This window comes from Myxine glutinosa, chromosome 5, assembly GCF_964187855.1.
Source record: "Myxine glutinosa chromosome 5, kmMyxGlut1.1, whole genome shotgun sequence".
NCBI lineage: Eukaryota > Metazoa > Chordata > Myxini > Myxiniformes > Myxinidae > Myxine > Myxine glutinosa.
In genome coordinates, this window is record NC_136265.1 from 129,208,915 (window position 1) to 129,235,933 (window position 27,019).

The 27,019-nt window shown below is 46.5% G+C and overlaps 1 protein-coding gene across 4 annotated transcripts in view; it reads right to left on the reverse strand.

Annotated features, from left to right (window-relative positions):
* Positions 1-5,318: 5,318 nt before the first annotated feature.
* Positions 5,319-27,019, reverse strand: part of LOC137427095 (phosphoenolpyruvate carboxykinase, cytosolic [GTP]) — a 29,455-nt gene continuing 7,754 nt past the window's right edge. The window contains exons 3-12 of one of the 4 annotated variants that reach the window (XM_068116263.2): positions 26,832-26,973; positions 14,105-14,323; positions 13,159-13,343; positions 12,837-13,040; positions 12,543-12,730; positions 9,530-9,692; positions 7,546-7,764; positions 7,175-7,312; positions 6,938-7,033; positions 5,319-6,773 (exon numbers count right to left, since the gene is read on the reverse strand). In XM_068116263.2, coding sequence (XP_067972364.1) covers positions 6,304-6,773; positions 6,938-7,033; positions 7,175-7,312; positions 7,546-7,764; positions 9,530-9,692; positions 12,543-12,730; positions 12,837-13,040; positions 13,159-13,343; positions 14,105-14,323; positions 26,832-26,866 — 1,917 coding nt within the window. In that variant the 5' untranslated portion in view covers positions 26,867-26,973 and the 3' untranslated portion in view covers positions 5,319-6,303. Of the gene's footprint in view, positions 6,774-6,937; positions 7,034-7,174; positions 7,313-7,545; positions 7,765-9,529; positions 9,693-12,542; positions 12,731-12,836; positions 13,041-13,158; positions 13,344-14,104; positions 14,324-17,564; positions 17,841-26,674; positions 26,974-27,019 lie in introns of those variants that run through there. The other 3 variants (XM_068116264.2, XM_068116262.2, XM_078778676.1) reach the window with 3 other exon arrangements.

Sequence of the window (27,019 nt, forward strand, 5' to 3'; positions counted from 1 at the left end):
AGATAGCAACCCCGCCTCCAGGACGAGGCTCAGGTCTATCATACCGGAGGAGGGAGTAGCCCGGGAGAGATACTATGGAATCAGAGACATCATAAAGGAGGAAAGTTTCTGTTAAGCAGATCACGTCTGGTTGGACAGAAGCAACCTGTATGGAGAGATCAGTTAAGTTTGAACGAAGGCCCCGGATGTTTGAGGTCCATACCGTTAATGAAGAGGAAGGGGGAGCATCAGATACAGAACAGGGGGGAGGAGGGGTAGGGTAAGATGTGGAAGAGGTGGAAGAGGTAGGGAGAGCTGTTGAAGGTGTGTCAGAGATTTCAGAATAGCTCAGAGAAAGGGAAGGATGGGGCGGACAAAAGGTTTGATGGTGATTGGGTGAGCCACAATGAGGTGTTATTTGAGGAGGGGGAAGAGCGAGGCAGAAGGTTGGGGGAGATGGAGGTGAGAGTTTGAAGGGGGAAGAAGTGGGGAGGACGCTTTGAGGAGGGGGAGTGAGCGGGGGGAAATTGAGAAGCAATGAGGGTGGGGAGATTTGAAGGGGAGGGGTGAGGGGGGAGTTTGGGAGGGAAGGGACAAGGGGAGGGATTTGAAAGGGATGGGATATGGGGGAGATTTGGAGGGGAGGGGTGAGGCAGGAGTCTAGGAGGGGAGGGGCGAGGGGGCGTCTTGGCGGGGAGGGGTGAGGGAGTAGTTTAGGAGGGAGGGGGCAAGGGGGGAGATTTGAAAGGGATGGGTGATGGGGAAGATTTGGAGGGGAGGGGTGATGGGTAAGATTTGGAGGGGAGGGGTTATGGGGAAGATTTGGAGGGGAGGGGTGAGATTGGATTTTTGAAAGTGTACGATTTATGGGAAACGAACATTTATTGCAAAATGAGTTTCTTGTGACCTTCGAGTTAAAAATACGTTTAAGGACGCTGGATGGAGGATGGAGTGCAGGAGAGTTTAGGGAATGTAGAACAAAGGCACTATAGGAGATGGATATTTTTTTTGGGATGAATTGATTTGGTGAGCAAGTCGAAAGCAGCCTTTTAAAGAAGAAGAAGAAAAAGGTGTTATAAAATATGACGGAATACATAACTTGAGGGGAAAGTGTAAACATTGAAGGTTAATGAGTGAAAACTATCTGGGGAAATGGGGGAGAAACACGTGGTCGAAGAACGAACGAACGAATAAGAATGAATAAACGAATGAGAACAGAGAAGGAAATGTTTTTTTTTTTTTTTTTTTTTTGAGTTGAGATTTACACAAGGAAGTAGGCTATGGGTGAAAAGCCTGGGAATACAGAGAACGAAAGTTATTGGATCACAAACGACGGACCACTGAGAGAAAAACAAAGCCTCAAGGTTGTACAGTGCACACTGTACAAGGCCTTGCTCGCGACACGGCAAACAGACGATCAATTTATGAAAGATAAACACCGAGAAACAACCAAAGTTGCACACAATAACTTCACACACCGAAAGATAAATACAGTTTCGACAAAATACAATTGTGAACAGACTTAACTTCGAAAAACGTGGAGACCGTGTGGAGCTTCGAAAATCCCTGCCGCCGTCTCCAAGATCTCGCGAGATGAATTAAAACTAATTTGCGATTCTTTCGCTTTCCTGCGCGTTTGTGCACGCTATGGCGATTTCTTTACCAAACTCCGCAAGCCGTTCGCTTTGGACCAAACCATTTCATGTAAATAGAGGGGGGGGGGGATTGTCACCGTACTCGCAAGCCGTTCGCTTTGGACCAAACCATTTCATGTAAATAGAGGGGGGGGATTGTCACCGTACTCGCAAGCCGTTCGCTTTGGACCAAACCATTTCATGTAAATAGAGGGGGGGGATATAATTTTAGATATATATATAGTACGGGCATGCCCTAGTTAAATTAATGACCGGTGTGTACCCTGGTTACAATAGGTACACCGTATCCCTGCGGGTCGTAAGAGGCGACAAAGAGGGTTGGCGTCAGAAAGGGCATCCGGCCATAAAAACATTGCCTCAAAAAGAGAACCATGACAATTACAACTACATATGGGCAGGGTACAGCCCGAAGTGGAGATCGGTTTCTGAGGTTTGGGACATGGCATGTAGGGACAATGACAGGGAGATCAGGAGAAGTGGTGGAAGTATTGGTCAGAAGAAGAGTGGACATATGTTGTGTGCAAGAGACGAGATGGAAGGGAAGTGGTGTGAGAATGGTGAAGGGTAGGCAGGGACAGAAATACAAGTTTGTGTGGCAAGGGTGCCTGGAGGGCGTGAATGGTGCTGGTGTCCTGTTTTCTGAGGAGTTTGTAGACAGTGTGGTGAGTGTGACTAGAGTGAGTAATAGGTTGATGATGGTGAAAATGATGATTGGAAAGCTCTTGGTGAACGTCATCTCGGGATATGCTCCGCAGGTTGGTCGGAGCGATGAAGAGAAGGACAAGTTCTGGTGTGCGATAGAGAAGCTGATGGAAAACGTGAAAGATGAGGAAGTTGTTGTGGTAGGAGGAGACCTAAATGGACATGTGGGAAGGAGTATGGACGGTTTTGAGGGAGTTCATGGGGGTTACGGATATGGTGTGAGAAATGGAGAAGGTGAAAGGATTTTGGCGTTTGCTGGTGGAGCTGATTTGTTGATTTGTAATACTCAGTTCCAGAAAGGGGATAATAAGCTTGTTACATACACGTCAGGTGGGTCGACGACAACCGTTGACTACCTGATGGTGCGTAGGCGAGATAGGGGGCACCTCCGGGACACAAAGGTGATCCCGGGGGAGGAGGCTGTTTCACAGCACCACTTGGTGTCTGCGACACAAGGGTGAAAGGTGCGGGGAGAGCTCGGCGGGTGAAGTACCAACCGAGAATGAAGGTGTGGAGGTTGAAAGAGGTGACAGTAAGGGAGGCATTAAAAGAGAGGCTGGGTAGGGTAGAGGATGATGTGGTTGAGCTTGAACGTGGTTGAATCTCAATGAAAGATAGTCTGTTGGGAGCCGTTGGTGAGGTATGTGGATGGACAAAAGGACCACCGAGGCACTCGGAAACATGGTGGTGGAATGATGAAGTTGGAAAGAGGATTGCCGAGAAGAGGAAGAAGTCCAAGGAGTGGCAGAAGGCGAAGGGTATGGGAGCAGAAACAGCAGAGCATGAAAGTTATAAGGCAGCCAAGAAGGCTGAAAAGAAAGAGGTAGCAAAGGCGCAGGAGACATGCAGGAAAATGTTCGGAGAACGCTTGGATTCGGAAGAGGGTCAGAGAGCGGTATTCAGGATTGCAAATCAGATAGCGAAAGAGAGGTGTGATGTGATGGGGGTGAGTTGCTTGAAGGATGAAGTGGGACAAATCGTTGTGGACCCAGATGGAATTAAAGGAAGATGGAAAAGATATATGGAAATGCTGTTGAATACAGAGAATGAATGGGATGGCAACATAGAGAGTAACCCAGGTTTAGGACCGGCAGAGAAGATAACTGAGAAGGAAGTTGAGGAAGCGATAAAAGCAATGAAGAGTAGAAAAGCGGGAGGGCCGACGGGAGTTGTGGGAGATATGTTGAAGGCAGCAGGAAGTTGGGTTGTGAAGAGAATGACAGAGATCTGTAATCTGGTGGTGAAAGAAGGCCGCATTCCAGTGGATTTGGATCTGAGTACCCTCGTCCCTCTATGCAAGGGGAAAGGTGACCCTCTGGAGTGTGGCTCGTACCAAGCGATAAAGTTATTGGAGCATGGAATGAAGGTATTGGAAAGGGTGTTGGAGAGGAGGATAAGGAAGAAGGTGAAGATCGACGAAATGCAGTTTGGATTTATGCCAGGAAGAGGAACGACAGACACGCTCTTTATTGTGAGGCAGTTGCAGGAGAAGTACATGGAGAAGAGGAAGAAGTTGTTTCTTGGGTTTGTTGATCTGGAGAAAGCATTCGATAGGGTTCCACGTGAAGTATTGACATGGGCATTGAGGAAGTTAGGAGTGGAGGAATGGTTGATCAGAGTAGTGATGGCAATGCACAAAGGAGCACGCACAGCTGTAAGGACGAAGGACGGGAACAGTGGTGAGTTTGAGGTGAAGGTGGGAGTGCTTCAGGGGTCGGTACTAAGTCCACTACTATTTGTAGCTGTGATGGAGGTGCTGGCTCAGAACGTAAAGGAGGGTTTACCGTGGGTTGTTGTATGCAGATGATCTGGTTTTGATTGTGGAAAGTATGGATGGACTGAAGGAAAAGATGAACAAGTGGAAGGAATGTATGAAGACAAAAGGTCTGAAGTTGAATATAGGAAAGACGAAGGTGATGGCAAGTGGTAAAGCATGTGGTGAGGTGGAAAGAACTGGGAAGTGGCCATGTGCTGTGTGCAGGAAGGGTGTCGGAGTGAACTCCATTCAATGTACAATGTGCGCTGAGTGGGTTCATCAAAAATGTAGTGGTCTGAGAGGGTCATTAACCAGTGTGGCAGCTACATTCAAGTGTAAGGTGTGCACAGAGGGAGCTGCAGATGGAGGAAATGTTGAGTTGGATCTTGGAGACAGCATGAAGCTGGAAGGTGTGAAAACATTTTGCTCCCTCGGAAACATGCTGAATGGAGAAGGTGGGTCAGACTCGGCAACGGTTGCTAGAATGAGATGTGCATGGAAGAGGTTTCAGGAACTGAGTGGCGTGCTGATGAGGAGGGGAGTGTCGTTGAAGCTGAAGGGAAAGGTGTATGCTGCATGTGTGAGAAGTGTTACGATTTATGGGAGCGAGACATGGGTAATGAACATAGAGCAGCAACGAAGGCTGGAAAGGGTGGAAATGCGAATGGTTCGGTGGATGTGTGGAGTATCGTTGAGAGAGAGGAAGACAAATGATGAATTGCGAAAGATGATGGGAATGGAGCCTGTGATTGATGCTGTGAAGAGGAACAGGTTGAGATGGTTTGGTCATGTGTTGAGGAAGGATGAAAGTGACTGGTTGAGAAGAGTGATGGAAATGAGTGTAGAAGGAAGTAGAGGACGGGGAAGACCGAGAAAGACTTGGCTAAAGATGGTGGAATAAGAAATGCGGGCAAGGGGGTTAACAAGAGGAGATGCAGAAAATAGGGCAAAATGGAGAAGATTGTCATGGGGACCGCAAGGCTAACCCCCGGTCTTGCAGGGAAAATGGCCTTAAAATGCCTGTTGTTGTTGTTGTATGCATTATTAAATTAAAAGCAATGAAACCATTGGAAATTTTTTCCATGATTACCCGTTGTACATGCATTCACCAAATCCATTCTAAGAGGTTCTAAAGTCGTTGATTTGCAACGCAGTGTGAAAATTCTAATTCTGACCCCTCAGGTGAGGCAATGACATACCACCCAATGCATTCACTACCACGAGCCTAGGGCACTGCATCCTCTTTTATTAATGATGGCGCGTCGGAGGGATCGATTTACATGGCGGTCACACCCTGACCCATGACATTTCACTGTCAACTTTAATGACAGAGAAGAGGTACAAGCAATCCAGTTTATTATATATTCCCAAAAATAGAATAAAACAGCAAGGGAAAGATCAAGACATATTATCTTTTAACAAATAAAGGGCAAGTCATCTATTTAAAGCTCTGCCATGGTGCCCAACTGGTGAGCACAAAGTTCAACAAGCGAGATTAAAATGCGACATCATCTCAACATGGTGTGCAACATCATCTCAACACATCGCATCATTGATCCGTTCATAGCAACGCTTTAATAAACTACGATTTGATATCAAAATTGCACATCGGTGTGGCGGAAACACGCAGAGCCACTTAGCCTACAGGGCCAGGATCGGAAAAACCGAAATGTTCGTGGAGCAGCACCAGAGGATTCAAGTTTTGGTGTTTTGTCACAGACCGAGGATACAAGGAGTCAGGAGAGTCACGGAGAAACAGGAGGTTCCACAGACCACCATGCTTGCATTGATTGGTGAAGATGTACGTTCAACACTGATGAGGATGGGTGAGGTTGTGCATCGAGGATGAAAAAATAAAACCTATCCCACGTCCATTGTAAATTTTTTTTTTTTTTAAAGAAATACTTACGATGGTAAGAACAAGTTTAAAATACATCAGTTTAGCATTGTAGCAACGAGGTCAAAATCAAGCATCTGGGTCAGGCTTGATCGGTGTCACTTTTTGTTGGAGTTCCAAAGCATGTAAGGATCATGGATAGGATGGAGAGGTTTGCAGGGGAATTGGTCGGCAGTGGCAAATTTTGGTAAACAAAAGAAAAGGGCAGCTGTTGAAAAAGAAAGAAAGCAATTGCAATTGAAAGAAAGGGAAGAGGGTGGTGGTAGGCAGGGCAGAAAAAGAAGAAAAAGAAATGTGTAATCATAATGCCAACTCTATATTTGCTCAATCCTCCCACGAAGAGCTGCAAGTTGACGCGAGATTTCTTGAGGCAAATCTTTGTTCACCTGCTGTGTCAGGTAAGTACCCAGATCCTCAACTTCCTGCCGCCAGAAATCTTTTGGTATTGAGAACAGCTCGGGCATGTCAGGTGGGACACTTAGGCCGGACAGGTTGATGGCGTCGGGCAAGGGGATGTAGCCCACGGGGGTCGCAACTGCGCCGTCCTCTTCATCGCCGGCCTCGTCTGACCGATTGAAGATCCATTCGAGTACGCGCGAGTTCTCTCCGAAGCCCGGCCAGAGAAAGTTCCCCTCTGCGTCACGTCGAAACCAATTGACGTGAAAGATCTTTGGTAGACGAGCGGGTGTGCGTCGAGACATAGAGAGCCAGTGGGACAGGTAATCTCCAAAGTTGTAACCGAAGAAGGGGCGCATTGCAAAGGGGTCGTTCATAATCTGCTTACCTGCATAGGAAGAGAATGGAAGAGGGAGAGAGAAAGAGAGTGAGAGGTTGCTCACTAGACTGCTACATAACAACAACCCATAAGGGAAAGTATGGTACCTTGCATCTTAGACATCTGTATTGGGCACACGTTTCTGCCTTGAGGCTTCAAGTGAACAGACCTACCTTTGTGTTCGGCAGCCGCCGTAGACTCCGAACGCATTCCAGCACCAATGAAAACGCCGTGCTGCCAGTCGTATGACTGGTACACTAAGGGCACACCTGTAGAAGGGAAATGACGAACAACAAATGAATGATGCCAGGAAAGAAACAGTTATTAGGCTTGCTTCGAAGTATCATCGCAAATTACAATCCATCAAGCCATTGGTGTGTATGTAAAGCATGACTAAAAATTGGATTCACCATGAGGTCGACGTCCCCCGAAGATTATGGCTTCGATAGGAACGCCACGTGCACTCTCCCACTGAGGGTCTATTGAGGGGCATTGCGAGGCTGGGACGCAGAAGCGGGAGTTCGGGTGAGCTGCTGGAGTTTTGTCTCCTTGGGTAGGGAAGGAACAGGGATTCAGAACATAGATCGAGTCAAGGATCGAGTAGAGCAAGGGTTGGAGTTGATGGATGAAATGTGATTGTGAGGGGTTCTTTGGGATGATCTTCATCGTGGAGGAAGAGAAAGAGGGATCACAACAGAGGATGAAGGATGTCAAACAAAACACGAGGTAATACAAAAAGAAGACCCTGAGGTCAGGAGACACAAAATAACAGGGAAAGTACCAGGTGACCACGGTTCATTGAGCCATGAGGTGATTGAGACGTCAGATGGCACATCCTCTCCGATGCCCTCCCAATAGACTCCTCCATCGCTCCTCTCTGCCACGTTGGTGAACAAGGTATTGGAGCGGATGGTGTGCATTGCATTGGGGTTGGTTTTTAAGGAGGTACCCGGTGCAACGCCAAAGAACCCTGCCTCAGGGTTGATGGCACGAAGGCGGCCTAGATGAAACCCAGAGAGAAACAAAAGGAGGGAATTGGGAGAATTTTTTTTTATATACAGTGCATTCAGAAAGTATTCAGACCCCTTCACTTTTTTCACATTTTATGTTGCAGACTTATGCTGAAATCGTTTAAATTCATTTTTTCCCTCATCAATCTACACTCAACACCCCATAATGACAAAGAGAAAACAGGATTTTAGAAAGTTTTGCAAATTTATTGAAAAGAAAAAACTGAAATATCACATTTACATAAGTATTCATACCCTTTGCTATGACACTTGAAATTTAACTCGGGTGCCTCCCATTTCTCTTGATCATCTTTGAGATGTTTCTACACCTTGATTGGAGTCCACCTGTGGTAAATTCAATTGATTGGACATGATTTGGAAAGGCACACACCTGTCTATATAAGGTCTCACAGCCGACAATGCATATCAGAGCAAAAACCAAGCCATGAGGTCGAAGGAACTGCCTGCAGAGCTCAGAGACAGGATTGTGTCGAGGGACAGATCTGGGGAAGCCTACAAAAAAATTTCTGCTGCATTGAAGGTTCCCAAGAGCACAGTGGCCTCCATAATTCTTAAATGGAAGAAGTTTGGAACAACCAGGACTCTTCCTAGAACTGGCCGCCCGGCCAAACTGAGCGATCGGGGGAGAAGCACCTTGGTAAGAGAGGTGACCAAGAACCCGATGGTCACTCTGGCTGAGCTCCAGAGATCCTGTGTGGAGATGGGAGAAACTTCCAGAAGGACAACCATCACTGCAACACTCCACCGATCTGGGCTTTATGGCAGAGTGGCCAGACGGAAGCCTCTTCTCAGTGAAAGACACATGAAAGCCCGCTTGGAGTTTGCAAAAAAGCACCTAAAGGACTCTCAGACTGAGAAACAAGATTCTGTGGTCTGGTGAAACCAAGATTGAACTGTTTGGCCTCAATTCTAAGCATCATGTCTGGAGAAAACCAGGCACCGCTCATCACCTGCCCAATACCATCCCAACGGTGAAGCATGGTGGTGGCAGCATCATGCTGTGGGGGTGTTTTTCAGCAGCAGGGACTGGGGGACTGGTCAGGGTTGAGGGAACAATGAACGGAGCAAAGTACAGAGATATCCTTAATGAAAACCTGAAACAGAGCGCTCAGGACCTCAGACTGGGCCGAAGGTTCACCTTCCAACAGGACAATGACCCTAAGCACACAGCCAAGACAATGCAGGAGTGGCTTCGGGACAACTCTGTGAAGGTCCTTGAGTGGCCCAGCCAGAGCCCTCACTTGATCCCAATCGAACATCTCTGGAGAGACCTGAAAATGGCTGTCCACCGACGGTCCCCATCCAACCTGACAGAGCTTGAGAGGATCTGTAGAGAAGAATGGCAGAAAATCCCCAAATCCAGGTGTGCAAAGTTTGTCACGTCATACCCAAGAAGACTCGAGGCTGTAATCTCTGCCAAAGGTGCTTCAACTGAGTACTGAGCAAAGGGTATGAATACTTATGTAAATGTGATGTTTCAGTTTTTTCTTTTTAATAAATTTGCAAAACTTTGTAAAATCATGTTTTCTCTTTGTCATTATGGGGTATTGAGTGTAGATTGATGAGGGAAATAATGAATTTAAACGATTTCAGCATAAGGCTGCAACATAACAAAATGTGAAAAAAGTGAAGGGGTCTGAATACTTTCTGAATGTACTGTATATAAAAAGGGAACAACCATTTGCCTAAATCCAAGTAACAAACAGCAGCAACATCCACTCAATAATTAGTCACCCTCATCATCAAACTTCATCCATGCGATGTCATCACCAACACACTCAATCTTCCAACCAGGCAGTGATGGATTCATCATCGCCAGATTGGTTTTCCCACAGGCGCTGGGGAATGCGGCTGCCATGTACTTCTTACGGCCGACAGGGTTTGTGACACCCACAATCTGAACAAAAGGGGGGGAGGGGGGGTGGTTGATTACGTGCACTGTTGCAATGGAAAAAAAAAAAATCTCAAGTAAGGGGAGGAGGGTGGACGGGAGGTGGGCAGGTGGGGAGAATAATAAATCTAATACAGTGCCTTCACAAAGTATTCACAACCCTTGACCTTTTTCACATTTTGTTGTGTTACGGCCTGAATTCAAAATGGATTTAATAGAGACCAAATAATTAAAATTTTAAATACAACAAGATCTAATTTGCACAAGTATTCAGCCCCGAGTCAATGTTTCATAGAAGAGCTTTTGGCAGCGATTTCACCTTTGACTGTTCTTGGGTAGGTCTGTATCAGCTTTGCACATCTGGATTAAGGGGTTTCTCACGTTCTTCCTTGCAGATTTTCTCAAGCTCTGTCAAGTTGGATGGGGAGCGTCAGTGAACAGCAATCTTCAATTCTTTCCACAGATTCTCAATGGGATTCAAGTCTAGGCTTTGCCTGGGCCACTCAAGGACTTTCATGTTCTTTTTCTGAAGCCATTCCAGTGTTGCTTTGGCTGTGTGTTTGCGGTCATTGTCCTGTTGGAACATAAATATTCACCACTTTTTCACTCTGAATCAGGTTCTCCTCAAAGATTTTCCTGTATTTGGCTCCATTAATTGTTCCCTCTATCCTTGCAAGTCTCCCAGTCCCTGCCGCTGAAAAGCATCTCCAGAGCATGACGCTGTCACCACCATGCTTCACGGTAAGGATGGTGTTAGATGGGTGATGAGCTGTGCAGACGTAGCGCTTTGCATCAAGGCCAGAGTTCAATTTTAGTCTAATCATATCACAGAATATTTTGCTTTGCACGTGCCTTTTTACAAACTCCACACGGGCTGTCATGTGCCTTTTCTTTTTTCTCAGGAGTAGCTTCCATTTGACGCTCTCAAATAAAGCCAAGATTTGTGAAGTGCTGCACAGATTGTTACCCTTCCGGCACGTTCTGCCACCTCAGTTAAGGAACTCTGCAGTTCTGTCAGAGTGGTCATTGGGTTCATGGTCACCTCCCTGACCAAGGTCCTTCTTGCGCGGTCGCTCAGTTTGGTCGGACGGTCAGGTCTTGGAAGAGTCTGGGTAGTTCCATATTCTTTCCATTTCCTCATGATGGAGCTCACTGTGATCTTGGGAACTTTCAACACTAGAAATTGTTGATACCCTTCCCCAGATCTATGCCTCCTCACAATTATATCTCGGAGTTCTACAGACTGTTCCTTGGATTTCATGTTAGAGTTTCAGCTCTGACATGCACTGTCAACTGTGGGACCTTATATAGAAAGGTGTGTTTCTTTCTAAATCATGTCCAATCAATTGAATGGGCCACAGGTGGACTCCAATCAAGTTGTCGAGACATCTCAAGGATGAGCAAAAAAAATTAGATGCACCTGAGCTCAATTTGGAGTGTCACAGCAAAGGGGTTGAATATTTATCGACAAGACATTTCAGCTTTTCATTTCTAATTATTTTGTAAACATTTCTAAAAATCAAAATCAAAAGGACTTTGACCTTATGGGGTATTATGTGAAGATCGGTGATAAAAAGAAATCTCAATTTAGTCCATTTTAAATTCAGGCTGTAACAACAAAATGTGAAAAAGACAAGGGGTGTGAATACTTTCTGAAGGCGCTGTAAGCACGCACTACAGCACGAGTATGTGTAACAAGTACGTAATGGGTAAACAGCAGGTAGGTATTGATGGGGATAAAGGAGCAAAGAGCAGCACAGCAAGATGATTATTTATCATAATGAAATACGCAATTTGGTGTCTGTCTGTCTGTTTTTTCTGCCTACGATACATTCGTCGTTACTTATCCAATCGCAACCAAACCTGACAGGATGACAAAGGGCCAAACAATGAAGGTTCTCGAGACTTAATTTCCTCCCCTCCCACCACCCCCCTCCTCATGCCCCCCTCTTCCCAAGTGGGTTTTCCTTGCCAAGTGGGTTGCCTGTAGCGATCCACGATAGTACATAAAAGTAAGAAACACCAATACAACTAGAACAGCACTCGGTAGAGCGCAAACCTCCGCCAGGCTGAACAATTTACGTTTAGTATCCCACTGATAGGCCGGATCTGGATTCGGACCTGAACCAAAATCTAATTGGAATCTTGTCACCTAACCAGATCATCCACCAAGTTTTGTCCAAATCCGTCCACATCTTTGAGATATCCTGCTCACAGACAGACAGGATGAAAACAAACTCTAGATTTCATAAAACACCCAACCCCAAGTAGTCTTGAGAAAAAGGACGTGGGAAGGGTCTTTTCAACTCTTGCTTTGCGTGTCCGAGAACGATCTGTATTTCCTATGAGCCGACATTTTGTCTAAATCTCGTTATTCCCTAACGCGGAGAGCAGAAAATGTGATTGGTGGAGATGGAATAATTTTTTTGTCCAAGTACTGCGAAACGTAAGGTTTGTGAAAGTGCCAAGAATGCAATTTGTGGTCTAGTGATCAAGTATATGATTAAATTGAAATAAAATAAAGATTTTCAAGGTTAAGAAACAAATAATTTTTTCGGAGGTGTACCGCCGTTGATGCACCGACTTTTACACCACCTAATTCAACATGTCAAATTAGTTCCTCGTGGCCTGTTCGTTTCCTTTATGATGTCCCTAAAAACAGTCAATTTCCTGTTTGGAATGATTTTCAATTTTGCTTGACTGCTAGACAGGCAGACAGTAAAAAAAAAAAAAATTACCTCAATCCTCTCTGTGCATGTGCGATCGGGACGAGATTCCGTACAATTTGCCAAATTCACAGCCAAAGTACTGTGAAACTGCAGGGGTAGGGGGTGGATGGGGATCCAGGAAAACTACCAGCATATGCTCAGCCAGCCAGCCTTCATCACGAGCGATGCGAGACGCAATGCGCAGTGCGAAGCATTTCTTGCCAAGAAGGGAGTTGCCACCGTAGCCGCTGCCATAGGAGACAATTTCACGCCGGGCCGGGAGGTGTGCGATGAGCGTCCTTTCAGGGTCACATGCCCAGCCATTGACCAGTGGCTCTGCAAGTTCAGGAATCAAATTAATCACAAAACGTTTGGTTTACATTGTACTTGTGAAAATAAAAGATGATCTACGTGATGGGAAATTCGAAACACGGAGGCTGACCAGTGAGCGGCAACGGCTGTCCCACAGAGTGCAGGCACTTGACGAATGGCTCGCCCTCAAGGGCGTCCACCACGGCTGTACCCATACGGGTCATGGTGCGCATGCTGGCTACCACGTACGGCGAGTCGGTGAGCTGCACCCCAAACCGAGCCAGGGGTGAGCGCAGAGGACCCATGCTGAAAGGGATCACATACATGGTGCGTCCTGGTAATACAGTGAGTATTGACAAAAGGAGGAAAGGGAGGAGGATATATTTAATGGGACAAAATTAGAAGGATCGGGGACAGTTTTTCACTTCATGGAAGCGTATTCAATCTCTGACCTTCCATGCATCCAGGAAAGCGGTCCTGGAAAGCCTTCTCAAAATCACTCTCTGACATCCACCGGCCGAGCTGGCTCGGAGCACCGGTACTCGTCCGAGGCACAGCGTCCTGCTCACTCGCCGTCACCAGAACTGTACGGCTTTCCACCCTCGCAACGTCTCGTGGGTCCGTCCGTGCCAACCAACTACCAATTACAAAAGTGATGAAACATTGAAAATTTTATTGGGTTCAGCAAAAACAATGAAAGCAAGAACATGCACGGAATGATGCATTGTATCATATCATCATATTATATTTCTGGTCAGGTCAGTCTTTTGGGTCTGCCACTGGTAAGATGTGACCCAGTGCTACCTGTCGCATGGTCAGGTTGTCGGCGACTAAACCGACACCCCTCACTGGCTTTGCTAGTAGGGAGGGTGACTGATACCTTGCCAGGACCAAAAACAACACCGGGCAAAGGGTGGATGAGCTCCTGTATAGAGCCAACGGCCATCCGGTAAGGAGATGGTGTCTCCTAGAAAACACCCATCCGGTTTGGACCGGTTCGAGTCATACTAAAGACTTTTAAAATGGTACGTGCTGCTTCCTTGCTTGAAAAGGATAGAGCACGGACCCATCAGTTGGCATCCATGGGGAGGAGGAAATACCCCTCTGAGTACGGCGAGAAAGGCGGCGCCATTGTTATGACGTCGCTGGTACCCAGAGTATCCCGGGAAGTGACGATAGCGACGGCACCTCCCCCAAGCTCAGTGGCTGTGTTAAGTGTTTGTCTCATTGCTTGTTATCTCCATTTGCGGGTTCCAGAAGGTGGAACTGAGCCCTCCCAGTTCTCAAAGTGTGTGTGTGCGTGTGCGTGTGCGTGTGTATTACGAGCCTTAGCCCGTGTATTTAAAAAAAAAAATCATGCAAGGAATGAAATGAAGGAGGTGATGGTTGGATAGTTACCAGTTGTGGTACTTTTCTAGAGGCCTGAGCACACCCTGTTCCTGCATCAATGCCAACAGAGTAGCGTTCTCTCTTTCAGATCCATCGCACACGTGCACAGACTCCGGCCGACAGAGTCGTGTGCTGGCCGCCACAAACTCGGCCAGCTCCAAGTTGGGCAGTTTCGAGTTGAGCATGCTGTGCAGGCCCCGTCGTGGTACTAACAGGCCTCCACATCGCCTAGTCCAGAGGGGTGGGAGGGATAAACAAGGCAGAAAGTTTGAGGTGACAGCAATGGAAAAATTGTCTTTATTCTGACAAAATAGTATCTTCAGAACATTGAAAAAAAAAATCTTTTTTGCCAAGACGAGCTTCTTACCCCACTCCCACTCCCAATCCACAGGAAAACTAAGTGAGGCAATGGCATCAGCTTCAGGCTATGTTAGCTTTTCCATGAGGACCAGCCTCAGATGTTGCTCCACCTTCCAAATTCGCTGCCTGGGGCACACGAGGCCTTCATTACTGGATTTGTGACTTTCCTCATTCACACAATCAACATGTTGCTATCAATGAAACACTCTCCTCCTCCTCCTTTCCTTTTGCAGTAGAGGGTGGAGGTCCCCAAGAGGATGTGTTGGGCCCAGTCTTGTTCCTAATCTATAAAAACGACCTCTCGATGCTCTGGAAAACTCTCGCATTTTTATGGATATCTTCTCACTGTCCAACAATACCCCCATTCCACTAACAAGCAGAGAGCAGCTGCATCAGTCACTCTCTGCTGATACGGGATTGATTAGATGTTGGTCGGATAAATGCAACATGTCCATCAATCCCTGAAAATCTCACCCTGTCGCTCAGGAACGATCATCACTCGAACCCATCTATCTATTTCGGTAATGAGCCACTAGAGTAGATTCAGGCCTCACCAACAGCCAATATCTCTTGTCTTGTCCACATAACAAAGCTGCTTTAGAAAGTCAGCTGCAGGATGGCCATTCTCCATCATTCCTTGAAATCAGAACTACTCGGGGTCGACAATGCTGTTTGTAGCTCAATGGAGTACTGCTCTCCACTATGGGCCGGGGCCCCATCATCACATCACATCACTTCTCTTCCCTTCCAAGATCAAACAAGTGGAACACGTCTTTCAATCCTGACAAATCTCACACTACACTCTTACGATGTCTCTCTGAAAAGACCAACTGGACAACCCTCCCATCCACTTTCTGAATAATCCTCTCCAAGAAGTTCTGTCACTCAAGCTTTTGGGTCTCACTATCTGCCATGATCTTTCCTGGGAAAACCACATTTCAAATCTGGCCTCCAAAGCCAGTCGCCGACTGGGCATCCTCCGTCGTGCGAAGTCCTTCCTTGGCACACCTGAGCTCCTCACCACATACAAGGCTTTCATCCGCAGCTCAATGGAGTACTGCTCTCCCCTCTGGGCTGGTGCTCCTGCCTCACACCTAGCTCGTCTTCACGCTGTTGAAACCAAAGCTTTCAGAATCATTGGAATTTCCCACGATGAAGCTGACTCCGAGGGCCTTTCACTCACTCACCGCAGGCAGGTTGGTGGCCTTTCCGTCTTCTACCGACTCCTCTCCTGCCTTGCTCCTCCAGCTCCATCTGTGCTCTGTCCCCCAAATATTCCTCCAGGTCAAACAAGATCTGCCAGTAACCCTCTTATGTTGAAATTGCCAAAATCAAGACTCTCTATTCACCATCACTCCTTCATTCCTCTTTTCTCCCACCGGAACAAACTCTGGAACAAACTCCCTCACTCTCTTCAATTCCACTCCTCCCTCCAGGTCTTTAAAACAGCTGTTCACCACCATCTCTTATCTTCCCCCATGTATACCTTTTGCACCTCCTCCTCTTCCCCCCCCCCCCCCCCCCGCCTTCCCATGCCTCTTCCCCCAAAGCCCTCTCCCTCCCAGGGATCTTCCGATGTCCTTGTTCTCTGCTGTTGTACTCATGTGCTTCCCTCTCTCTCCCCATCTTGTCTCCCACTCCCTTTATTGTATGCTTTGTGTGTCCATTTGTCCTTTTTTGTTATTGATGTTAGCTCTTTCATGAGCCTCGATCTTGTATACAAGAAAAAACAAAAAAAAATGTCCTTGTATGTCTGAGAACAACTTTTGCCGAGAAATGGGCAAACCTGCATTCTAAGCAGAGAGAAAGATCTCTATAGGCCAAAAGCACAAATCACTACCCAAGAGGGATCTGCTTTTTTAAATTGTCATGCAAGTTTGCAAAAGCTTACATGAACAACCAATCTCAATAAGTTTTTCATAGCTGGCATTTTGGTGCCCATCTACAGTTGCCGAGAGGGCATTACGAGTGAATCACATGTGGACTGGAATCGCACGTAGACCATACCAGACGGACCGATTACCCGCTCCTTGGAGGTCATTAGTGAGCTGGCTTGGTTTAAACACGACAATCTATCAGGGACAGAAATCCTCCGGCCAGACGCAAACCCAACAACCTCTCGGATACCAGTTCAGTGACCACCACAAAGCAACAGCAAGGATTTTCACATCAGCATGACAAAAGATGTTGGTAAAGATTCATGGAAACCATGACAACAGTGAGCTCGTAAGCTGGGGAATTGTAACGTCAAAGGAATTTAAAAATAAATAAAAGGATGCCATCAGTGGCAGTGTGGTCTTCGGACACATCGTCTGACACTGGGATCGCGGGTTCAAATCTTTTAAAGCAGTTGTCCCGATGGCTAAATATGCTCACAAAGGCTACAACAACAAAAAACTAATTAATTCTGAGGCCACGTTTATATTAGAACTTTGTACGGCAGCACAATATGACATCTCCCAATCAACTTGGACAGCAGAAGAAGAAGAAGAAGAAAAAGAAGAAGAAGAAGAAGTAAAAACAAAATGTTATTTGTTGGTTTTCAAAACCATCCATCTAGTTGGTGAAAAACAACAGTTGTTGCCAAGTTTCGGGCACAACATTAACCCACACCTGACAGGAGCTAGTGAAAAATCGATGGGCGTCATCGATGGATCTAAAGTTCACAAACAGGGGAGGCTTCAGAAAAACAAGCAAACCTTGTACATCGCGCAGAGTCTGTTTGGTTATGGATGTGCTGCAGTCACCTTTACCCTACTTTCTACCCTCGTTTGCCTTTTCCCTCCCCTTAACACACCCCCACGAAGCAATGCCCTCGCAAACAGGAAGCCTCGAGTTGGAACAGCAGGCCTGCTATTCCGACTACAAACTCGCTCACCCTCCTCCACCCCTCCCCATACTTCATCCTGCCCCCCTCACCCCCCTCACCCCCCCCCCAACAGCCGAACCACCCATAATTTTTTTCTCTTGCACACAATAACATCGTATAAACGAGGCATTTTGGAAGGGCTTTAATGTCCGAAGTGTGGTCGTAGCTCTTGGCATTTCCAAAACTAAAGCTAAACGAAGGAAGGTACGGCATCATGATGATCGCTCTGGCTTTCAGTACCTGCAATGATCAGACGTTGGGGTTGAGCAATAGATGGTCGCAGGCTGCACCTACTTGGAATTCTAGATCTTCACTGACGGATCCATCTTCGGTGAGGTCCAGCTTGCACCATAACAACAGCGAATCACCAATGGGCCTTGGAAGAGGTGAGCCCTAACCCCTTCCAAAAAAAATTAAATAATTAAATGATCATCGATTTTGGAGAAACAAACGGCCTTATGATGTGGTCCCTGATACAAATGAGAAACATACGTGGATCAAAACACTTTCGCAATTAAAATGACCTCTAATGGATCCGCATGGGGGTGGGATCGTGTTACCGAAGGACGCCAACAACATTGTTTATTGTTAGTAGGAGGCTCGTCCCTGGCAGCAAAAGGAACGCCAGCCGAGGAGGGGTGGGGAGACCTTTACCCGCATTGCCATCAAGACAAACAAGATGACTGGTGAGCCTCATCGTGATTGCGGTCCATGGGTCATGATGTTGGATCTGCAGTTTCCCTATTACACTCGGTAACACTGGTCAACAAAATTTTAAATGTTTTATGGTTCTAGTATATTTTGAGGTGATTGTAACCAAAATGAACCTGTAGATTTCGATTATGATATCCAATTTTCACGAGCACATCCAGTTTTTGAGAACCAGTATTCCTTAGGAATATCAGTCACAGCCGAAATTCGTCTTGTACTCACTAATCAGGACTTTGTAACGAGACTATCTGAGCTGGAAAGCGTTGCTTGCGATAACTTTGTGGCTCTTGCTAACAGTTACCTTGGAAATTTTCGACCAACAAATTATGAAGAGCTTGTGGACAAGATGTTGAAGAGTTACCAGGCGCTCGGTGCTCGAATGTCACTCAAGATACATTTCTTCCATTCTCATCTGGACTTTTTTTTTTTTTTGTATACTGAATCGAGGCTCGTGAAAGAGCTAACATTTACTTCACAAACAAATCAACCAGACAAACAAAATATATAAAAAGCGGGAGCGAAAGACAAGATGGGGAGAGAAGGGGAAGCACACAAACACAACATTTGAGAGCAGGGAGATGTGTGGGAGGGAGAGGACTTGGGGGGAGGAGGCGTGGGAAGGGGGGGGGGGGGGTGGGAGAAGTATAAAACACAAGGACACCAAGGACTGCCAGGACAGAAGTTGGTATTTCAAAAAAGTGGAATTTGGGGTGAAATTAGTGGGGGTAGGAAAGATAAAGGTTTTGGATGGGGGAAGATAAGAGATGGTGGTGAACAGCTGTTTTAAAGACCTGGAGGGTGGAGTGGGATTGAAGAGAGTGAAGGAGTTTGTTCCAGAGGCGGGAGAAAAGAGGAATGAAGGAGTGAAGGTGAGCAGAGAGTCTTGATTTTGGCAGTTTAACCATAAGAGGGTTGCAGGCAGATCTTGTGCGACCTGTAGGAATATTTGCGGGACAGAGCCCAGAGAGAGCTGTGGGGGGGGGGGGGGGGGGCAAGGCCAGAGAGGAGTCGGTAGAAGACGGAAAGACCACCAACCTGCCTGCGGTGAGTGAGTGAGAGGCCCTTGGAGTTAGCTTCATCGCGGGAGATTCCAATGATTCTGAACGCTTTGATTTCAACAGCGTGAAGAGGAGCTAGGTGTGAGGCAGGAGCACCAGCCCAGAGGGGAGAGCAGTATTCCATTGAGCTGCGGATGAAAGCCATGGATGTGGTGAGGAGCTCAGGTGTGCCGAGGAAGGACTTCGCACGACGGACAATGCCCAGTCGGCGACTGGCTTTGGTGGCCAGATTTTAAATGTGGTTTTCCCAGGAAAGTTCATGGCAGATAGTGAGACCCAAAAGCTTGAGTGACAGAACTTCTTGGAGAGGATTATTCAGAAAGTGGATTGTCCAGTCGGTCTTTTCGGAGAGACATCGTAAGAGTGAGATTTGTCAGGATTGAAAGACACGTTCCACTTGTTTGCCCAGTCTGTGATTTTGTCCAGGTCTGCAGAGAGTGAGGAGGCTGCAGACTGCCGATCTGAGGGATGAAGAATGGAGCGACAGAGAGTAGAGTCATCAGCAAAGAGATAGAGAGGATTTTCAAGAGAGTCAGAGAGATCATTGATGAAGACCAGAAAAAGCACAGGGCCCAGAACACTGCCTTGGGGAACTCCAGCCTGAACAGGAAGAGGAGATGAGAGAAACCCATTCAGGGCCACAGGTTGACTACGACTAGAGAGGAAGTCTGCCAGCCATGCATGGAGATTTCCATGGATACCAAAAGAGGAGAGTTTGGTGAGCAGAGCGGGGTGCCAGACCGTATCGAAGGCACGTGATATGTCAAGGGAGACAGCTCTAATTTCCTGTTTGGCATTGAGGACCTCCATCCATTGTTGAGAAAGCAGAAGCAGCATGTCCAGAGTAGAGTGACCAGGTCTGAAACCAAATTGATGATCAGAGATCAAGCCATTGGAGAAGTGGAAAGATTTCATATCTGAAGCAATGATGGATTCCATGACTTTGCTGATAATTGGGAGAAGGCTGATTGGTCTGTAGTTGCTGGGATCTGTTTTTGCATCTTTTTTGTGCAAAGCGGTGATGTTGGCAGATTTCCAAGCAGGTGGCAGATGACCTTGAGCAAAAGAGAGGGTGAAGAGAACAGAGAGAGGGAGTGAAAGAGCGGAAGAACAGGATTTTAGGACCCGTGGGCTGATGCCGTCAGGTCCAGTTGCAGAATCAGAGTCGAGGGTTGACAGAAACTTTTCCACCTTGTCAGGAGGAAAGGACACAGAGTCCAGGAGCAGCTGGGTACGACTGGGTACGGTGGGTACAGAGAGGGATGGGTTTGGGACACAAGATTTAGAGGCAAACACAGAGTTGAGGCATTCAGCTTTTTCACGTGCGGAGTCAGCCGTGTGGCCGTTTGAGGTGAGGGAGGGGATGGAGGGGGAACAAACACCAGAAACAGATTTGACCAGACGCCACCAGGATTTGGAAGAGGGAGACAGATAAGAGAGTTCGGTCCTGAGAACGGAGAGATATTGTTTCCTGGCTCTCCTGAGCGTGGACACACACTTGTTTCGGGCTTTGTGAAAGGAAATGAGATTTCCTTCCGTTGGATTTGCTTTCCAGGAGACGAAAGGAAGTTGTTTCTGGGCAATAGCTTCACCACAAGATTCCGTGTACCATGGACGGGAGGAAGGGTATGACAACTGAGGACGAGATGGGATAAATCTGTGTATGAGAGAGAGCAATTTACTTTGGAAGAATTCCCAGGATGAGTTGATGTCAGAGGCGGTAGAGATGGGAGACCAGTCTAGATGATTGATGGCTGCTTGAAGACCATGCCAGTCAGCCTGAGTGAAATGCCAGACTCGTCGACGCTGAGGAGGTTCTCTGAGAATGGTCAGAGAGATGTCCACTTTAACAAGCACATGATCAGATGAGCCGATTGGAGCAGAAGAAGAGCAGCAGACATTTTCAGGGAAGTTAGTCATAACCAAGTCCAGAAGAGAAGATGCTCCGTTGACTGAGATCCGGGTCAGGAAATTGACAGATTGTGTCAGTCCCAGTGAGTCGCAGAAGTCCTTTGCTGAAGAGCCATGGCTGGTGAGAGGTACCCACACCCAGCCAACTGGCATGGTGACAATTGAAATCACCACATATGAGGAAGAGGGAGTTGGGATGGGTAGATAGAAGTTGGTCCATATTATCAGACAGCGAGATGTAGATGGAGTCATCACTGTTTGGTGGACGGTACAACACACATATGAACAAAAGGTGGGAGCGAAGGGGAAGCTGTGGCCAAAGGTATTCCTGGGGGTGAGGTTGAGAGAGGGCAGTGCAGGGCGAGTGAGGAAGAGAGTTTTTTATAAAGATAGCAACCCCACCTCCAGGACGAGGCTCAGGTCTATCATACCGGAGGAGGGAGTAACCTGGAAGAGATACCAAGGAATCAGAGACACCATGAAGGAGGAAAGTTTCTGTTAAGCAGATCACATCTGGTTTGTCAGAAGCAACCTGTATGGAGAGATCAGTCAAGTTTGAGCGAAGGCCCTGGATGTTTGAGGTCCATACTGTTAAAGAAGAGGAAGGGGGAGCATCGGATACAGAACAGGGGGTGGGGGGGAGCGGTAGGGTAAGATGTGGAAAAGGAGTTAGAGGTAGGGAGAGCTGTTGAAGGTGTGTCAGAGATTTCAGAATAGCTTGGAGAAAGGGAAGAATGGGGCGGAGAAAAGGTTTGATGGTGATTGGTTGAGGGGCAGTGAGGTGTTATTTGAGGAGGGGGAAGAGTGAGGCAGAAGGTTGGGGGAGATGAAGGTGAAAGTTGGAAGGGGGAAGAAGTGGGGAGGACGCTTTGAGGAGGAGGGGTGAGAGGGGAGTCTAGGAGGGGAGGAGCGAGGGAGTGCGACTTCTTTCCACAAAATCTTGGCGATGTCAGTGATGAACATGGAGAAAGGTTTCACCAGGAAATTGCCATCATGGAGACTCGATATCAAGGCTGATTCAATCCAACCATGATGGGCGTCTACTGTTGGACTTTACAGCGTGAAAATGATTGCTCCTACAAACGCAAAAGTAAAGTTCAGAAGCACTTTTAATGTGATGTAAATAAAAACGTAAAGCATATTATTTTTTGTGATATTTTATAAAGTTCATAGTATTTTTTTATATTTTATAAAGTTCATATTATTTTTGGAGATTTACATTTTTTTATGTGATGTAAATAAAAACTTTAAGTTCATATTATTTTTTGTGATATTTTATAAAGTTCATATTATTTTTGGAGATTTACATTTTTTTATGTGATGTAAATAAAAACTTTAAGTTCATATTATTTTTTGTGATATTTTATAAAGTTCATATTATTTTTGGAGATTTACATTTTTTTATGTGATGTAAATAAAAACTTTAAGTTCATATTATTTTTTATGATATTTTATAAAGTTCATATTATTTTTGATATTTTATAAAGTTCATATTATTTTTGATATTTTATAAAGTTCATATTATTTTTGGAGATTTACATTTTTTTATGTGATGTAAATAAAAACTTTAAGTTCATATTATTTTTTATGATATTTTATAAAGTTCATATTATTTTTGATATTTTATAAAGTTCATATTATTTTTGAAGATTAACATTTTTTTATGTGATGTAAATAAAAACTTTAAGTTCATATTATTTTTTGTGATATTTTATAAAGTTCATAGTATTTTTTTATATTTTATAAAGTTCATATTATTTTTGGAGATTTACATTTTTTTATGTGATGTAAATAAAAACTTTAAGTTCATATTATTTTTTGTGATATTTTATAAAGTTCATATTATTTTTGGAGATTTACATTTTTTTATGTGATGTAAATAAAAACTTTAAGTTCATATTATTTTTTGTGATATTTTATAAAGTTCATATTATTTTTGGAGATTTACATTTTTTTATGTGATGTAAATAAAAACTTTAAGTTCATATTATTTTTTATGATATTTTATAAAGTTATATTATTTTTGATATTTTATAAAGTTCATATTATTTTTGATATTTTATAAAGTTCATATTATTTTTGGAGATTTACATTTTTTTATGTGATGTAAATAAAAACTTTAAGTTCATATTATTTTTTATGATATTTTATAAAGTTCATATTATTTTTGGAGATTTACATTTTTTTATGTGATGCAAATAAAAACTTAAAGTTCATATTATTTTTTGATATTTTATAAAGTTCATGTTATTTTTGGAGATTTACATTTTTTTATGTGATGTAAATAAAAACTTTAAGTTCATATTATTTTTTGTGACAATAAATAGACTTATTGAGACTTAATCAAGTAATTTGCATGTTCCAAAGATTTTTTTTCCACACTTATGATGTGCAACGTCAAGGTTACGTGACAGCGAAATTTTAAGGTCAGATTCAGATTCGTGGGCACCAAATTAGTTAAACAGTTGAAAATAAGTCAGAACCAATTTGGCTGTTGACCAGTGTAATCAGCCAAGCAGACAGATACCCGGAACGCTCATCTCCAAAACTACCAATCGTTAATAAAGTATGCAACTACAACGGCACTTGGTAGAGAGCATACCTCCACCAGGCTGAATAGTTTACCTCTTCTTTCCACCGATAGGTCATATCTGGATTCGGACCTGAACCCAAATCGAATCGGCTTGTTCTTGTCACTTACCCAACTCATCCCCCAAGTTTTGTTCACAAGTCGTCCACAACTTTTTGAAATATCATGTTACATATCGATTTGGCCCCATCACTCAACAGTGAAGAATCACTTTTAAAATTATAGGATTTGGATTCGGCCTCGGATCTTCACCAAAAATAAATGAATTCTTCCTCGTCACACACCCAACCTGTCCACCAAGTTTCATCCGAATCCGTCCACAACTTTGAGATATCCTGTTCGCAAACAGACAAAAATAAATAAATAAATAAGCATCCAACCACCTTTGGTGGTGGGGGTAAAAAGTAAAATAAATAAATGGAGTTAAATAAAAATTTGTTCTTGGAGTTGAAGAGGGGGTTGTGGGTCAGGGAGGGCGTAGCAAGACATATTTTCCCAAATGTGAAAGGTATATTTAAAGAATGTGTCCCTGGGCTGGCAGGATGGCCGAGAAGTACGCACACCTGTCTAGCTTGGGTCGAGATCCTGACCCAGCTATAAACTGTCATCCTGGTGTTCCACAGACAAGGTCATTCATCAATGTGTGCCGCCCCATGGATGTACATTAAACGAGCATCACGTCGGCTGGTATTAGTTGGTGGAAGTTAAAGATCTCACGGTGTCCTTCGCGAAAAGGAAGCGAGCTATCGCCGGCACCCTGAACAAGTTCCAGATTCCTGCCCTAATGATAGATGGATGTCAGGCCTGGCCAACCAGTTCGTGAAAGACTTGGGGCAAGCCGAGGAATAATTGTGGCTGTTAAAGAAGAAGAAGCTACTTAAAGAACGTGTCCCTCGAGAAATGACAAATCTCTCGAGTACCAGTCCGAAGAAACACCCGTCTCAAGGTGGGGGAGAAGACAACCTATGGACCACTTGGCAAGAGGCAAAAGCATTTGGGTTTCATTACTCGGTAACAAAAAAAACAACCCTGCAGCTACAAACACTGGAAAAAAAACATGCAGAACAAACAATCTTGAAAAACAACATTTCGTGGGACGTGACGTTTTCTGGCATGAAGTTGAGTAAGGACCTCCCACTTACCTCCTCCAATCCTCAACGCACTAGAGGGATGGAGGGGGCTCAACAATTCAGTTTGCTGTTGCATCAGCAACAAATCTGTTATTGAATCTTTCTTTTCTATTTGAAGGAACAACGTTTTGAAGAATTAATCTTTGCACCCACACCTCACTCGCTCACTTGAACAAACAGGTGGCTCGTCTGCCTACCTACCTACCTACCTACCGACTGATTCTCTAACCATTTGGGCTGAGACTTTGAAAAGGATCGAAGGTCATTCCAAATCTTTATATTGCTTCATTAAAGGAAATATGACTCTTCATTGCTTCACCCCGTAACTCATCATATTAATCAGTAACAAACTCCCTCACGTACAACACGTACACCATGCTCCTCATTTACAACAGTGTGTCCACCATGGGTCCCTCACTTACAACAGTGTGTATCAACTTCCAAAGTCGTGTTCTAATGTGCATGCGGGAGGAGGGGTGGGTGGGGGAGGGAGGAAGGGCGGGTGGGTAGGGGAGGGAGGAAGGGCGGGTGGGTAGGGGAGGGAGGAAGGGCGGGTGGGTAGGGGAGGGAGGAAGGGCGGGTGGGGGAGGGAGGAAGGGCGGGTGGGGGAGGGAGGAAGGGCGGGTGGGGGAGGGAGGAAGGGCGGGTGGGGGAGGGAGGAAAGGAGGGTGGGGGAGGGAGGAAAGGAGGGTGGGGGAGGGAGGAAAGGAGGGTGGGGGAGGGAGGAAAGGAGGGTGGGGAGAGGAAGGAAGGGTGGGGAGAGGAAGGAAGGGTGGGGAGAGGAAGGAAGGGTGGGGAGAGGAAGGAAGGGTGGGGAGAGGAAGGGTGGGGGGGGGGAGAGGAAGGGTGGGGGGGGGGGGAGAGGAAGGGTGGGGGGGGGGGGGGGAGAGGAAGGGTGGGGGGGGGGAGAGGAAGGGTGGGGGGGGGAGAGGAAGGGTGGGGTGGGGGGGAGAGGAAGGGTGGGGTGGGGGGGAGAGGAAGGGTGGGGGGGGGGGAGAGGAAGGGGGGGGAGGATGTGGGGGAGGGAGGAAGGGTGGGGGGGAGGGAGGAAGGGTGGGGGGGAGGGAGGAAGGGTGGGGGGAGGGAGGAAGGGTGGGGGGGAGGGAGGAAGGGTGGGGGGGAGGGATGTGGGGGAGGGAGGAAGGGTGGGAGGGAGGAAGGGTGGGGGGGGAAGGGAGGAAGGGTGGGGGGGGAGGGAGGAAGGGTGGGGGGGGAGGGAGGAAGGGTGGGGGGGGAGGGAGGAAGGGTGGGGGGGAGGGAGGAAGGGTGGGGGGGGGAGGGAGGAAGGGTGGGGGGGAGGGAGGAAGGGTGGGGGGGAGGGAGGAAGGGTGGGGGGGAGGGAGGAAGGGTGGGGGGAGGGAGGAAGGGTGGGGGGAGGGATGTGGGGGAGGGAGGAAGGGTGGGGGGGGAGGGAGGAAGGGTGGGGGGGAGGGAGGAAGGGAGGGGGAGGGAGGAAGGGTGGGGGGAGGGAGGAAGGGTGGGGGGGGAGGGATGTTGGGGAGGGACGAAGGGTGGGGGGGAGGGAGGAAGAGTGGGGGGGGAGGAAGGGTGGGGGGGGAGGAAGGGTGGGGGGGGGGAGAGAGGAAGGGTGGGGGGGGAGGGGAGGAAGGGTGTGGAGAGAAATGTGGGGGGGGGGGGGGGGAGTGGGGCTCAGGGGATGCTCAGCAATGATGCAACCAACGGACGGAATTGGTAATATTGAATCCCGGTGCCATATCCATCAAGGCGGCTTGCCAGGTGGGCACCACGGGGTCTACTGTCTATAGAAACGCCACCTTGACACCATAACAATTTGCACGATGTCATGGGACCACCACCGCCAAGCACATGGGTAGTTATTCATCGGAATGCCGAGGATCGACCATTGCCGAGGATCGACCATGAAAATCGACCATTACATTGATCGCAGGAGCACCGAGCACACAATAAAAGCATTTTAAAAGGGAATACCTGCACGTGTTTAACCTGCGATGAGGAATGAAAACAATCACCATGTTAAACAAGTCAAATGCCGGTCCACGTGCGATGTTTGGGTCTGAGAGACAGAGTCGCGGACACGGTGGGACTTGGACAGGACGACACAAGAAGAGGTGTTCGGGTTGTTTACCTTGCGGCGGCAAGGCGGGAACAAAGAGAAGCCATGAGGTGATGAGGACTCGGACTTGGTGATGTGACCCGGGATGAGACTTGGTGAAGTGACCCGGGAATAATAGCAAACGCTGCCTATCAACACCGGTATATTAACATTGCTAGGGGGAGGGTGCAGGGAGGAGATTGAATGAGTAAGAGCTGTTT